General features: G+C 47.3%; 1 protein-coding gene across 1 annotated transcript; it reads left to right on the top strand.

Annotated features, from left to right (window-relative positions):
* The first annotated feature begins 4,509 nt into the window (after positions 1–4,509).
* On the top strand, positions 4,510–9,287 carry LOC102008056 (chromosome unknown open reading frame, human C12orf73). The gene is made up of 2 exons (XM_005374579.2): positions 4,510–4,870; positions 8,845–9,287. Exons 1-2 carry the CDS (start codon positions 4,763–4,765, stop codon positions 8,938–8,940), a joined length of 204 nt encoding a protein of 67 aa, XP_005374636.1. The 5' UTR covers positions 4,510–4,762; the 3' UTR covers positions 8,941–9,287.
* The last annotated feature ends 6,208 nt before the right edge of the window (positions 9,288–15,495 follow it).

Raw genomic sequence — 15,495 nt, 5'->3', positions numbered from 1 at the left:
CAAACGTTTCTCTAGTTTACATGATGAGAAACATGGCTGTCTTAGCCTTCCCCAGCGAGTGCCAGTGCTAACAAATAAACCCACCCTCCTGGCTCATAGCAGCAAAGGTTTATTTTTCACTTGTGTGACAGTGACCTGGGAGAAGGCTGGTGCTCTGTCACTGTTATTCTAGGATGCAAGAAAAACCTTCCAAAAGTACAGAAAGGTGGGTTAATTTGTATTATATTGTTGGAAATGTAAATGAAACTTTTTTTTGAGACAGGGTCTCGATATGTACTTGAGATGGGCCTTGAACTCACAATGTAGCCCAGGCTGGCCTCGAACTAATGGCGATCCTCCTGCCTCAGCCTCTCCTGGGCTAGGATTACAGGCATTTGCCACCACACCTGGCAGAACTCTTAATGTCCATTAGACAGGTACCCAGTGATTGTTTACTCAGTGAGTAAAAAAAAAGCTCCATCCTAACTGGGGTTCTGTTAGGGCACAAGACCGCAGCCTGCCGAAGTTCCAAAGGCAGGCAGTTTGCCTCGGTCACTCCATAGAGAGCCTGCTGCTGAGTGAAGTGTACGTGGAGGGCCGCAGACTCACTCCTGGGCTGCGAGGGCCCCCCGCTACGGGCCTGCTGGTCTCCCCAGCTCCAGGGGCCTCTGCCAGTCCGTACTGCAAAAGGAAGCTTACGGGACCTTGGTCCTGAGAAGCGGAATGCAACTGAAGCCAGGCGGCCTCTATGCCTTCTGTGTTGCTCTCAGCAGGCTGAATGGAGTGTGGCAGACAAAGGATCTGCGGCCTCCAAAAAGCCGCAGAGAAGGGAGCCCAAATGTGCCTCCACTTCGGAGAAGCTGTTTGTGATAGAGGAATGAGAGACACAGCAGAAGCGCGGGTCACGTTTCCGCCTTTCCCTCTCTTCCTCCTCATGCCGCCCCTGCCTTTAGGAACCTCGGCGGCTTGCTTCCTTCTTAGCTGATGTTGACATTTTGTCAGCAAGGTTGGATCTTGGACAGGGCTTTTCACACGGGGTCTTCGTTCACAAGTGGGCTGCCAGTGTCCACGCTGAACATGGGGACCTCGGGGACTAACATCTCACAGCAGAGGAGACCAGGTGAAGCAGAGGTTGTGTTTGTAACCATGGCCGTGTTGCTGACAGCCAACGTTTCCCGATCTGTGCGTATGTGCCCTGGGCTGCTCTGAGTCTCTGGCAGGTATTAACTCACTTAAATCCAGAACAGCCAACCGTGTGAGCTCAATGTTGTCTCAGTCCATTCAGCTGTCGTAACAGAACACCATAAAAATTTATTTCCCACAGCACTGGCGGCTGGATGCCCGCCATCAGGGCACTGGTGGACTCGGGCTGCGGTGCAGTGACGCTGCTTTCTGGTGTGAGGATACCTTTTAGCTGCATCCTTGGTGGTGGAATAGGAGAGGAGCTTCGGCCTCTGTTACAAGGGCTGTGCCCTCATGACCTAATCTCCTGCCAAGGGCCTCACCTGACTCGATCACAGTGGTCACTAGGTTCCAACATATGAATGCGGGGGGGGGGGGCAGTAAATACTGTATCTGTTTTATAGTTCAGGTCCAAAGGAGAATCCCCTCATGCTCCAGGGAACACAGGTCTATAACTGTTCTCGCACATTATGGAGGGTGAGCTACTTTATCCAAGTGGACACACAGACATGTTCTGGATGGCATGCCTAGCTAAGCCGGTGCATAAAAGACATCATCAAAGTAGCTACTATTATTATGTACATTTTACAAAGAAACTAGACTAGTATGGTGGTGCATGCCTGTAAACCCAGCACTCAGGAAGCTGAGACAGGAGGATCACTGTGAGGTCAGCCAGGGATACATAGTGAGTTCAAGGCCAGCCTGGGCTACACAATTCTAGGCCAGCCAAAATGACCTAGTGAGATCCTGTCTCAAAACAACAACAACAACACAGCTACTAAGTGGCAGAGTCAAGATTATTGCCAGGGCATTCTGGATCCAGAGTTCCCCCTCACTGGGACTTGTGTGAGGCTAAGCAGCATGTGAGGAAGCAAAGACTTCAGGCAGAAGGGCACTCAAAGCCCAGAGAGTGCTCTGCAAACAGTAAACACATATTTAGAACACTACATGGCCATATTAGAATAAAAGGAAGCCCAAGCGTGGTGGTGCACGCCTGTAATCCCAGCACTGGGAAGGCTGAGGCAAGAGGATCTTTGTGAGTTTGAGACCAGCCTGGGCTACGAAAGTGAGCTGAAGACCAGCCTAAACTGCATAGCAAGACCATGTCTCAAAAAGACAAAAAAAAAAAAAAAAAAAGAAAAGAGAAAAAATTATAACACTAAAAGGAAGGTCTCACATCAATGGCTTTAGCTTCCACCTTAATCTACAGAACTAAGATCAAGTTAAACAAGAAGTAAATAAAAGAAATAATAAATATTGGGGGTAAAGCCATGCTAGCGAAGCTTAAAACTGATAAACTTCTAGTCAAGCTTAACAGAAAAAAAGCACAAAGTAATTTGGTTAATTGAAGCAGTTAAAGATGAAATAAATGACAATAACAAACTATATACATTAAAAGTATAAGAATGGAATAGTTTGAGCTTTATGTCTACAAAATCAATAACTTTATTGAAATGGACATATCTCTTGAAGATATTAACTACCAAAGCTCATGGAAGAATAAATAGATAAGCTGAATAGCCCTATTTTTCTTTCTTTCTTTCTTTTTTTTTTTTTTTAAAGAAATTGAATGTAGGGGTGGGGAATATAGCTCAGCAGCATAAGTGCCTGCCTGGCAAGTGTAAGGTCTGGAGTTTGATTCCCAGTACCAGAAAGAAAGAAAGAAAAGAAAGAAAGAAAAGAAAGAGAAAGAAAGAAAAAGAAAGAAAGAAAGAAGGAAGAAGAAGAAGAAAGAGAGAGAGAGAGAGAGAGAGAGAGAGAAAAGAAAAAAAGAACGAAAAAAATTGAATGTATACTTTAAAACTTGCCCACAAAGAAAATTCCAGGCCCAGTTAGGTTAACTGGTGTATTCTACCAGACATTTGAGGAAGAAATAAAGCCAAAACTTATAAGAAAACAAGCTTTAAAAAACTGGGCAATCGCTTCTCAGCCTTTTGGCTAAGATCAAGTGTAAAACACTGGGCAAGATATTTGAACATATACTTCACCAAAGAAAATGTAAGTCCATGAAAGTCTGTTATTCATTTTAATTTCTTTACATGGTGTAAGGTATGGACCCAAGCCTTTTTTGTTTTGTTTTTGCAGATGGACATCTGAGTCATAGTCATGATGGAAATACAAATTAAAAACAATAAAAAAAACATACAAATTAAAAATACAAATTGAAAACATTATTACCTGTTAGAATCATTAAAATTAAAATGACTGTGGGCTGGGGATGTGGCTCAGTGGTAGAGCTCTTGCCTTGCATTCACAAGGCACTGGGTTCAATCCCCAGCATCACGTACACTTAAAAACAAAACAAAACAAAACCAATAATAAATAAATAAATTTTAAAAATACAAAAAATGACTGTATTTGGTTATCTGAGTAACCCCTTTCAAGACAATGGTTGTTGTAATACAACAACCATTGTTAATTTCCTATCACCTTGTTTTGAAATTCTGTATCGTTTTTATTGTTTTTGTGTTGTTTTGTTTATGTCTTCGTTTTTGTTACTTTGTTTTTGTTCTTTTTAAAATAAAAAATAAAAATAAAATAAAATAAAATAAAAAATAAAAATAAAATGACTGACCAGAGCAAGCGTTCAAGATATGGAGGAACTGGAACTCTCACACATTGCTAGTGGGAGATAATGCTACTCTGGAAAAGTTTGATAATTTCTAAAGAAGTTAAATATACACCTATCCCATGCACCAGATGTTCATTTCTTAGGTGTGTATCTAGTAGAAAAGGAAGCCTATGTTTACAGAAAGACATGTGTACAAGGCTTCCTCACCTCGTACTGTTTATAGCAGCTTTCTTCTCATTAACCAACTGGAAGCAACCAGAATATCCACCAACAAGTAACTGGATAAGCCAACTGTGGTATAAATATATTCAGCAGCGAAAGAGAGTGAACTATTGATACATGCAACAAAGTGGATGAGTCTCAAAAGACCGCGTAAAATAAACCAGACCAAAACACCCTACATAGTTTTATTCCATTTATACATAACAATCTATAATATGGAAACCTATGTGTTGACCAAAAGCAGATCAGTGATTCCTTACGGAGTGAAGCTGTGTGGGAAGCATTAAAAAGAGCACAAAGAAACCTTCGGGGGTGATGAGTATGTTCATTAGCTACACTGTGGGAATGTTTCATGTACGTGTGCGGGACAAACTGCATCGAACGTGTACTCTGGCAATTTATTATGTGTCACATGTATCTCCATACAGTTGTTTTGAGGATGAGTGTATCATGATTTGTGTTACAGAAAGATTAATGCTTTAGAATTCATTTTTGCACTAACTTCGTGCTTAACAAATCTCAGCGCACTGCCCACAAATCCCTGTAATTCGGTCACGTGGACTCCTGGTTTCTTCTCTGGCAGCGGCCGGGTGCGGCGCTATTTCAGGGCTGGCGAGGACTCGAGAACAGGTAAAAATAGACGCGTGCTCCCTTCCCTACTTCCGCCGGGTCACGTGGTGCGCCTGCGCCGTGCTGCGCCTGCGCCGCGGTGCGCGAACATTCCCGTCCGGCGCGGCGCTCGCTCCTCACCCTTGGGGTCCGGCGCGGCCGAGGCCCCGCCTCGCCCGCGCGCTCCCGCCGCCGACCATGCCCGCGGGCGTGTCCTGGCCCACCTACCTGAAGATGTTAGCGGCCAGCCTCCTGGCCATGTGCGCGGGCGCCCAGGCGGTGCACAGGTTCTACCGCCCCGACCTGGTGAGTGCGGAGGGGCCGGGGCTGGGTCACGGCGGCCCGGGCGGCGTGGGAGGGTCGGCCCTCGCCGCCTTTGCCGCTCTGCGCCCCCTGTCCGTGCCGCCTGGGGGTCCCGGCAGCGTCTCCGACTGAGAAGGCCTAACGCTACCTCCGAGCAGTTTTTCAACGGTGCCGTCCGTACTCCCTCCGGGTCCCGCGTGGCTTCCTCTCCCGACTTCCGGGCCGGGCCGGAAGTGGCTCCGCGCGAGGCCCGCGGGGGCGCCCAGCTGCGCCCGACTGTCACCCTGCGCTGGACTCGCTCCTCGCGCGGGCGCTTGTGCCTCCGTCACTTAGAATAGAGCTTGGCACGGCGCGGGGGACCTGTGAGTGTGTGCAGGGTGAAGAGCGGGCCAAGTGAGGCCTTTAAAGGGTTGCCCGGCCTGGTGGCCCACGTCTGACATCCCAGCACTCGGGAGGCTGAGGCAGGAAGATCTTTACGAGGCCGGAAGATCTTTACGAGGCCAGCCTAGGCTACACAGTGAGCTCAAGGCCAGTGTGACCTACATAGTGAGACCCTGTCTCAAAAAGACATAAATAAATAAATAAAGAAGTAAAGAAAAATAAAGGAGAAATTTTAGTGGTAATAAGCGTTCACCGAATTAGGAACTGGAGACTTAGGAGGCTGGGCCGAGTGTCCACCGTGGGCCTGCAGGGGTTTGCAGCAGCACTCTGCCTGGACTGTGCCCGGACAAGGTCACATTTAGGCAGGGCCCACGATGTGTTGAAATTAATTAATTTCAGTTAGTTTTCACCGCAGTTTGGAGGTGTTTATCCGTGTTGCCCAGCGGGGAGACTGAGGTTCCGAAGGGCGGAGGAGAAGACCCGACATCATAGGGTCATGAGGCGGTGCTGAGAGTCAGATCCTCAAGCTGCTTGGTGTCTCGCTTTTGTTCGTATTACGGAGATAATGCAGTTGCTCTGTAAAACTTCCAGACGAGTTGAGATGTGTGTCGAGTAAAAAACTAAAGTCCCTCTTCTCCCCCTTTTATGGTCACCACTGTTGGTGGGTTTGTACGCGCACATGTGTGCACACACGCAGAGTTCATACACACATCTTGGTGCAGTTTGTTCTGTTAACTGTGTGAATAGACATTTGTGTGTATTTGTAGTCTACAACCATTGCATAGTCCTGTTTTGTGCTTTTGTGATCTAGGGAGTGGACCCAGGGCCTTGCACTTGCTAGACATGGGCTGTACCCGCTCGGCCACTGTATGGGATAATGTAGATATTCCATGGAGTACACGTATTCCAGACGTTATCTGCTCAGTCCCTTTTGGCCTTAAATGGTTGTGGTCTTTGTACAACCTGTGCTGTCACAGCTGCTTCCTGCCACTTCAGACCGCTTCTCTTTTGGGACGCTTAGTGGAGACAGAAAGTGACAAGAGCGTCCCTTAGAAATACGGTCTGTTTAGGCTCGCCTGTGCAGGAAGAGGCACCAGCAGTTCTCACGCAGGAAAGAGAGCGCGGCATCTACCTGGAGGTGGGCTTGACTCCCCTGTCTCGACATAATCGGTGCCCACCCTTCAGCAGGGGCACCTGGAGGGTCCAGGCCACCTCTGTCTGACTGGGCCTCTCTCCGGGCATTTAAAGGCCAGGAGGGGAGGCCGGGTGGGTGCCCAGGCTTTACTCGTGTTGGCAGAGTTTCTGCTCTTTGCCTAGTCTTTGGAATTGTCCCAGCTGTTGCTGCTGCTACTCTTGCTCTGTAACAAAACCTTGTAGCAGACTAGAGGTTTGAGGGGAGCTCAGAGCTGAGGAGACCATGATGGGCCGGGGCTGCGTCCTGAGGGCCCTGCGAAGGGTGCTTGCTTCCAGCTGTTTGGCTCATTTCTTCCAGGTTGTTTAGGCTGAAGCTTGGGCGCCATCCTAACACTCACTGAACACCGCGGGCCGGTGGGATTCACCTGAACATGATGCCCACACACGGATCACTTGTCACACCTCGATGGCCTCCCCCAGGGCGAGGCCACTACTAGTCGCCTTTCTCCTCCACCTTCCGCCTTCTGCTCTCCCTTTCCTGCAGTTCTTTCTCAACAAGCCACCACTGTCACCTTTTTTTTGAGATGGGTCTTGCAGGCTGCCTTGAACTCATTATGTAGGCCAGGCTGGCCTTGAATTTGTGGTGATCCTCCTGCCTCTGCCTCCCAAGTGCTGGGATGACAGGCGCTCACCACCACACCCGGCTCAGGTCCCGCCATTCTTCTCAGAACTCTCAGGGTCTTCCCACAGCAGAGTGAAAGGCACTGGATACCTGATGCCCACTGTGGGCCCCTCCTACCTCCCAAGGAACCTGCGACAGTGTCTTGCTTTCCCTGGGACGAAGGCAGAGCCCTGATGGGTGTCTCTGTATTTGTGCCTCTGCCACACAAACACCACCCTCAACTTCCTTCCTGTCCTTGTTCAAAGTCACCGTCTCGGCCAGTGAGCAGAGCAAAGGACGCTCGCGTCAGTGGGCACCAGAGAGATGGAAATCAAAGTGACAGCGAGAGGCCACTCCTGCCAACTGTGGTGGCTGTAGTAGAACAGGCAGCAAAGGTGTCGAGGGCACATGGAGGCGTTTGAGCCCGGTGTGATAACGGTGTGAAGGAAGGGAGGTGTGGCTGCTTTGGAAAACACTGCTGATGCCTCCTGTAGTTACTGTGGGACCCAGCAGTTCCATTTCTAGGTTTTACCCAACAGGCACGAAAACCTATGTCTACCCGAAAACTTACATATAAATGTAGAGCCTAAAGGTTGAAATAATCCAGATGCCAGTTAGCTGTTGAATGCGTAAATAAAATGAGGTGTGTCTGCACAATGGAATATTACTTTGGCAAGGAAATAAATGATGTACAGGTATATGTGACACATGGATGAACCTTGAAAACATTAAGCTACGTGAAAGGTCCAGTCACAAAGGACCACACACTGTATGCTGCCTTTTCTGTGAGACACCAAAAAGCCAGGTGTGATGGCACATGCTTGTAATCTCGGCACTTGGGAGGCAGAGGCAGGAGGATTCAGATCAAGGACAGGCTGAATTACATACTGAGACTTATCTCAAGCAAAACAAAATAAAACAAAACAATGCCCTAAATAGATGCATTTATGGAGACAAAAAGTTCTGGGAGTGGTAGGGAGGGTTGTATTGAAATGGGAGCTATGCTAATGGATAATTTCTTTTGGGAATGGTGAAGATGTTCTGAAATTTATTGTGATGACTCCCAGCTCTGTAAATAGATCATAGTAAAAGCCATTGAATTGTATACTTTCCTTGTGTGTGGTGCTTGAGATCAAACCCAGGGCTTCACGTGCACTGGGCAAGCACCCTACCATTGAGCTATGCCCTCAGCCCTGAATTGTACACTTTCTTTTTTTGGGCAGTACTGGGAATGAACTCAGGTCCTTCACACTGAGTCACATCTTCAGTGCTTTTAATATTTAAAAAAAATTTTTTTAATCGAGACAGAGTCTTGCTGTGTCTCTAGGTTGTCCAGGCTGGCCTTGAACTTGAACTTGGAATCTTCCAGCCTCAGCCTCCCAGAGTCTGGAATTACAGGCATGTACCTCCACAGTCAGCTCTGAATTATACACTTAAAAAGGGAAAATGGTATAATATGTGAATTATATCTCAATAAAATTATTAAGAAGGAAAAGTCATCTCTTGCCTTTCTTGTTCACCTTCCTCGAAGACCAGCTGTGATAGTTCTGCTCACCGCTCTGTTGTGTGTAGCAGGTGCTTCCTGTTGAGTGGAACTGGTGTGAGCTGTCCCTGTGTAAGCGGTTGTCCTTCCGACGGGGCCAGGATGGTAGGGGCCTAAACACAGCTGGAAGGGGCTTTCGATCAGCCAGAGGTTCTCATAGGAGAGACTGTTGTGTAGGACGCAGGGCGCTTTGTGACATCGAATGACAGCCTTCCACGGTGCTCGTGTCTTAGTTTTTTGTTTCTGTTTCTTTTGTAGACGATACCTGAAATCCCACCAAAGCCTGGAGAACTCAGGACAGAGCTTTTGGGACTGAAGGAAAAAAAACACGAACCTCAGGTTTCTCAGCAATAGAAACTGCTACATTTGATGATGCCAAGAGCCCTGGGAATAAGTCATTTGTATAATTTATGGAACCCAACTCCTGGTCCTTAAGCATCTGATTCAGTTACCGTGGGAAGAGATGCTGCAGGGATATGCACTGATAGGGTGCGGTTTTTTGTAGTTTGATCAATACCTTGAAAACTGCCAAACTGCATATTCTGAGCTTTGAATATATGATTTGGAAGATACCGAGGAACATGTGAAAGAGTATTTTCACTGCCTCCTGCCATTACAATTATGGTTTATTTCTCTGAGCACAATTGATTGTAGTGGCAAGTGGGAATTATAAATGTAATAAAAAGTGATTTTGCAGTGAGTGCTTATAGTGTCTTAAGTTAATACTTTTCTAAATATTGGAAAGTACTATTCATACTACGTGGTATTAAGTAAAATTATTTAAAATTTGAAGTTCTTCCCAAGTGTGTAGATAACCAAATTATATAACATTTGTGAGTTGGTCAAAGTTGCTGTGTCTCTAGGTTGTCCAGGCTGGCCTTGAACTTGAACTTGGAATCTTCCAGCCTCAGCTGGTTTAAAACCATCACATGTCAGAAATTCTTTAAATCTGAGAAATCAAATTAAAAGTTTTCTCAAAGGGAACTTCCGGAAAGATGGCGGAGCGGTAAGCAGCAGAGAAAACACCTAAGACTTGCGGTCCAGACCCTGGAATACAGCAGTGTGAGGAAGACAAGGAGGGAAGTGGGTCCCCTGGACCCAGGAAGGATCTGAAGTGCAAATTGAAGCACACGGAGCGAGTGAAGAGAGAAACTTCAGTGAAGAGGAAGGAGGTGGCTGGTGGCGCCTTCTCCCTGAGATGGACTCATTGTGCGAGAGGAGCGGTTCAAATCTGCAGACACACGGTGACTGCTGGCGACCCCAGAGGCTTCTGAGGAGAGACGCAGTGGTGGAGGGGAGCAGTGGATGGGAAGGACTGCACTAGCAGGCAGTGAGTGCTGAGGACTCAGTCATCCCAAGCAGGAAAGCGATTGGCCAGGAGCCGTCTCGGAGAGGGGCTGCTGGCTCCATCTAGCGGCTCCCAGCTGGGCTCAGGCCCACAGAAGGTGTGCTGAGGGCTGCAGGCTGAAAGGATCTGATCTCTGCCCCCACAGCCAGAATCTAGACTGAATTTTAGGGGAAGTAAAAGTGCAGGCTCGCTGAGATTACCCGCTAGCCCACCATAAGCTACTGCTGGCTTGCTGGGAAAAATCGCGCAGATCTGGACTCTGTCTCCACACACTGTCCACCAGTGACAGCAGAGACAAACCTGGAAGTGGACTTTGCTCTTCTTTCCCTCTTTTTTGTTGTTGTTTTCTCCTTGTTTGATCTTGTTTTTATGTGTGTGTGAATGTGGTTTCTAGCTTTGTGGTTGTTCTGTTCTGTGTTCCCTTTATCTCTTCCTTCTCTCTTTCCCTCCTGTCATCTGCACCAGTTTCCCAAAGTTTGCATGATCCCCGTTGTCCTCCAGCCTTCCTTCTGATCTCTTCCTCTTCTACTTCTCTATTTTTTCCCTAACCCCTTTTAAATTTTCACCCTATGGTAAAATTGACCTACTGTGGCGGACTGATAACTGGTGGCCGACTTGTAACACCCAGCTGAATGGAACCAGTGTGGGAGGCCCACCTGGGGATCATTGTCGACAGCATAAGAGGCAGAACTGGAGAAGAAGAAGAGAGGCTGTTGGGAGCTGGTAGAAGCTGCTGTTAGAAGCTGAGGGAAGCTATAAGGAGCTGTTGGTTCTGTTGGAGGACCTTGTCATGCTGGCTTCCCTGATGAACTTGGCTGTCCCCGTTATCCAAGGAGCTCGGGACCCTGTTGTTGCTGAGAATGGCTTCGGTTCACTTTGGGGGAGCTCTGGTCCTCACTTTGAGTATCACTTCCTGGCTCCAGTGGGGAAGATGGTGCGCTGCTCAGTCTCCTGGAGGAGCTTGTCCTTTTGGCTTTCCTGATGGAACTCGGCTTTCCTCATTATTGGAGGAGCTCAGGACCTCACTGTTGCTGAGGATGGCTGTGGTACCTTTTGGGGGCGCTCTGGGTTTTACTTTGAGCATCCCTTCCTGGCTCCAGTGCAGATCCCTCAGCCTGCTGGCACAGATCCTTCCTCCCGCTGGCACAGACTTTCTAGCTTCCACCACTGACCTTTGGGCCTTCCCAGCAGATCCATGAAACAGGCCTGCATGAGATATTGTTACAGGCTCTGGGCCTCCAGTTGGACTTGTGGGAGGCATTGTTATGAGCTCTAGGTCTTCAGCTGGACTCATGCAGGACATTATCGTGGGATCCAGGTCCTTGGCTGGATTCTTTGGTCTTTAGTGTGTGGACAGATTTCCTGCACTATTTGTATATGATTCTTTGGGCGACTATGATAAAATATGTGTTCTGTATTGTTTATCCTTGCAAAACCCCAAACTGTGACACATATGAAGGACTTTGCATATAATTTTCTGGTTTTATTTATTTATTTATTTATTTATTTATTTATTTATTTGTTTATTGTCTTTTTGAGACAGGGTCTCGCTATGCAGTTCAGGCTGGCCTTGAGCTCACTTTGTAGCCCAAGCTGATCTTGAACTCGCAACAGTCCTCCTGCCTCAGCCTCCCAAGTGCTGGGATTACAGGCATGTGCCACTACATCTGGTTTTCTGGTTTGATTTGGATTTATGTAACTGCAAAAAAAGAAAAAATAGATTTATATAACTGCAAATCTTGTCCATATGGGTTAAAGGGCCAGGGATGTAGCTCAGCAGGCACTGCGCCTGCCCAGCAAGCGCAAGGTCATGAGTTCGATTCCCAGTACCAAAAAAAATAAATTAAATAAAATAATTGGTTCATACAGGTTAAAGGTGGCAAATCAATGGTACCTCAGCTTGTCTCTTTCTAGGCTGTGTTTGAGGCTGTTGTTATTGCTGATGGTACCACTTGAGCCAAAGTGACAATTGTTCTAAGCAGCTGTTCTTCCTGGTATTCCAAGACCTAGACTGCCTAAGGGTCATAGAAAATACTGTAGGCCAGGGCCAAGCAGGCAGCAGATTCTCAAAGGATTTATTTTAAAACAACTGAAAAAGGAAAAAACCTTGCAAAAGCGAAGGAGTACTTTATGGGTTGAATTTTGTTTCCACGGAGATGTTGAAGTCCTAACCCCCAGTCCTGTGAATGTGCCGCGTTTGGAAGTTAGGTCTTCACAGGTATAACCAGGTTAGGGTGAGGTCACCAGGTGGGTCTGACCCAACACAGCGGCCGTCTTAACAGGAAGCAAACGCCATGTAAAGACTCACACGCAGGGGAACACTTGGCCCTAAACGCAGAGAAGATTCCACGCAGAGTCACAGAGCACAGCCTGACACCTGGAGTTTAAGGTTCTGGGCCCCAGAGCAAGGAGAAATGCCTTTCTGTTGTTCTGAGCCTCCTAGTTCATGGTACATTATTCTGGCCGCCCTAGAAACTAACATGAGAAATTTCAACTGTTTCTTGAGTCTATAATGTGTAGGCTTTTCTTCTGGGCTGTTTTCCCATAAGTTTTTCAGGTTCTGTATTTTTCTTGAGATAGGGCATGGCTATGTAGTTCAAGCTGGCCTTGAGCTCACTGTGTATCCCAGGCTGCCCTGAACTAACAGTGAGCCTCCTGCCTCAGCCTCCTGAGTACTGTTATAGGCACGTGCCATCTGGGCTCTAGAATTCTATATACTTACCAGTTTTTTGTTTGTTTGTTTTTTGAGACGGGGTCTTGCTGTGTAGTTCAGGCTGGCCTCAAAATCATGACAATCCTGCCTCAACTCCCACGAGCTGGGATTACAGGCGTGTGCCACTATGCCCAGCAGCATTCTATATTCTTAAAGATCACAGTTCACCTTACTGCTTAGCCAATGAGCAAGTTGCTCTATGCCGGGGCTCTTTGTGGCCTGCATTAAAGTCTTCAGTTCTGTTTTTGATCTTCCTTTCCTCCATCGTTGTTACTTGAGACCTTGGCAGAGGCTTCAGCTCTGGGGGGACCTTGGGTCCCGCAGGTGACGGGTGAGGGAGGGCTGACAGCGGTGGGATTCTGAGGTCACAGCCTTGAGCTGGAACTATTTGCTACTTTATTCATTGAGATTTTGTGTATGAGACTTACTGTCTCTGGATAGATTTTTAGGGCTATTAATTACTTTTTTTTCTTGAAAAAAAATAACTATGTATTTTAGAAATTGTGAAGTTTGCCACTATTAGCAATTTTAAGGGCTTTATCAGAGCAGAAGTTTGAGACCTTCTTTGTCTTGGTTACTTTCCTCATTGCTGAGACAAAATGCTGGACGTCCCGAGTTACAGGAGGAAAGGTTGATTTAGCTCACAGTGTGAGGGGGTTTCAGTCTGTAACGGGCTGGCTCCAAGGCGGGGTGGTGTGGCAGAGGGCATCGCAGAGGAGAAACAGTCCATGGCAGGATAAGCAGGCAGCGCAGGCCTGCCTTCTCCCTTTATCCCTTCCAGGCTACCCACACCTGCTTAATCCCAGCATCACACAGTCTAATCCAGCTAGCTGCCTTTCAAACTCCCCGCCTAGGACTGTTTAAGGCTTTGGGGGGTATCTAGATACAAGCCATAACATTTTAAAAATGAAAATAATTGAAGAATGGGTTACTATGGAATACTAATTCAAGAATTCAAATCCAGGTGTTTAATTTCCTCAGAATATGCAGATTGCAGGGAGGGTATTATGCAAGGTGTCTTGAGGTATAAACAGCATGAAACCATTGCAAAACTAGTTTCACCAACTCAATTGCTAATGGAGTTCTTAGTTTCTATTGCTAAGCTGCTCTTCAAATTCCAGTTCCCCGGGGAAGTTAGTATCCACACAGGGGGCTGGTAAGCTTGGCCGCCACGTGTGTAGAAAGGTGAGGAGCCTGCTTCCAGCAGGAAGGGCTGGGGTTGCTTCCTGTGCCCCTTGGCCCAGCTGTCTGCGTGGAGGCGCCTCTGTGCTGGGGTGGCCTCGGGGTTGCTTGGTAAGCACTCCACCTTCCTTCACAGGCTGCGGACGTCATGGCTTGAGCCCCATTCCTCCTAAGACAGTGACTTCATGAAGATGAAAATTTAATTTTACAGAATTAAACAGTTCATCTAAAATGTTACTTTAGAGAGTGCTGGTTCTGAGTGATCCTCCTCTGAAGTTGCCCCTCTGAAAGCAGGCCCTATGCCGGGTGTGGCAGTGAGCCTGGCATCCCCAAGGAGGGGCCGTCACCTCTTGCAAGGATTGCCTCAGCCAAGTGGCTTTGCTCGGAGCCACCACTCCCCAAAGCTGCCCGCACTGAGAGCCTCCGGCAGGATTGCAAGTCCCAGGCCCAGCCTGGGCGGTACAGCCACTTACTGAGACCCTGTCTCAGTCAATACAGGGATTTCGGAAGAGCTGAAGGTGTATAGCCCAACTCGAAGGCCCTGGGTTCAGCCGCCAGTACTGCAGAGAAATCAGGATGGGGCTGTAGCTCGGTGGCATAGCCCTCACCTTGCACAAGTGAGGCCCCAGGTTTGATCTCCAGCACTGTGAAAGTAAAAGCTACAATTTCTTGATTTTGACACAAGGTCTTGCTGTGTAGGTGGCCGAGAACTCGGTGATCCTGCAACGTCAAATATCCTGGACGCTGAGATTACAGGCGGCGGCCAGCACAAAACCTTTAGTCATCTTAGCTTCTTAGTAAAGCTGTTTAATTTCAGAAAGTGCAAAATAGACCAGTTGTAGCCATTTGGTGATAAATTAGGCCAGGTTTAATTTAACAAGGCATTTATGACAGAGCCACTTGTTTGTACCAAAAACTGATGATGCATTTTCTGCTTCTTCATGGAAGTAATTGTAATTCAGAATTTGTAATTGTAACATTCTGAGGAGCAAGTGTCCCATGTCACTTAATGGACTTTGATAAGTATATAATGATATTCATCAAAAATGGCAATTCAGGGGCTGGGGATTTAGCTCAGCGGCAAAGTGCCTGCCTGGCAAGTGCAAGGTCGTGAGTTCAGTTCCCGGTACCAGAGGAAACCGCACCCCCCCCCCAAAAAAAAAACAAAGAAACAAACAAAAATGGCAATTCAAGCTGGGTGTGGTAGCACTTACCTGTAATACCAGCACTCTGGGAGGCTGAGGCAGGAGGATGTAAGTTCAGGCTCAGCCTGAGTAGTTTTGCAAGACCCTATCTCAAAATTTTAAAAGAGTTGGAGATCTCCAGCACCAAAAAAAAAAACCAACAAAAAACCATTACAAGTAAACTACACCTTAGTGATACTGAGGGGCCATTCAATTTCTAAGAACTGAAATAGAGCCTGTGTATGTGTGCGCGCGCATGTGTTAGGGATCGAATCCAGGGCCTTTCTCATGCTAGGCGAGTGCTATACTGCTGAGCAATACGATCAGCCCTGGATGTATTTTCAGATAGACACACATTATGTAGGGAAGCTGGTAGTGTCAAGGGGATTACTGCAAAGTAACCAAGAAAAGTACTTGAAGGTTGGGGGTCAGGGGAAGCATACAATAAACAGAAGCAGCCCAGAGGTACTAGTTTATCAGGG

The sequence above is a fragment of the Chinchilla lanigera genome, unplaced genomic scaffold, assembly GCF_000276665.1.
Source record: "Chinchilla lanigera isolate Chin_1 unplaced genomic scaffold, ChiLan1.0 scaffold00004, whole genome shotgun sequence".
Taxonomy (NCBI): Eukaryota; Metazoa; Chordata; class Mammalia; order Rodentia; family Chinchillidae; genus Chinchilla; species Chinchilla lanigera.
This window is presented reverse-complemented; position numbering and strand designations above follow the sequence as displayed.

Coding starts and splice junctions, on each gene's coding strand:
- LOC102008056 (XM_005374579.2), top strand. CDS start 4,763: ATGCCCGCGGGCGTGTCCTGGCCCACCTACCTGAAGATGTTAGCGGCC. Junction 4,871..8,844: donor GGTTCTACCGCCCCGACCTG/GTGAGTGCGGAG, acceptor TTTCTTTTGTAG/ACGATACCTGAAATCCCACC.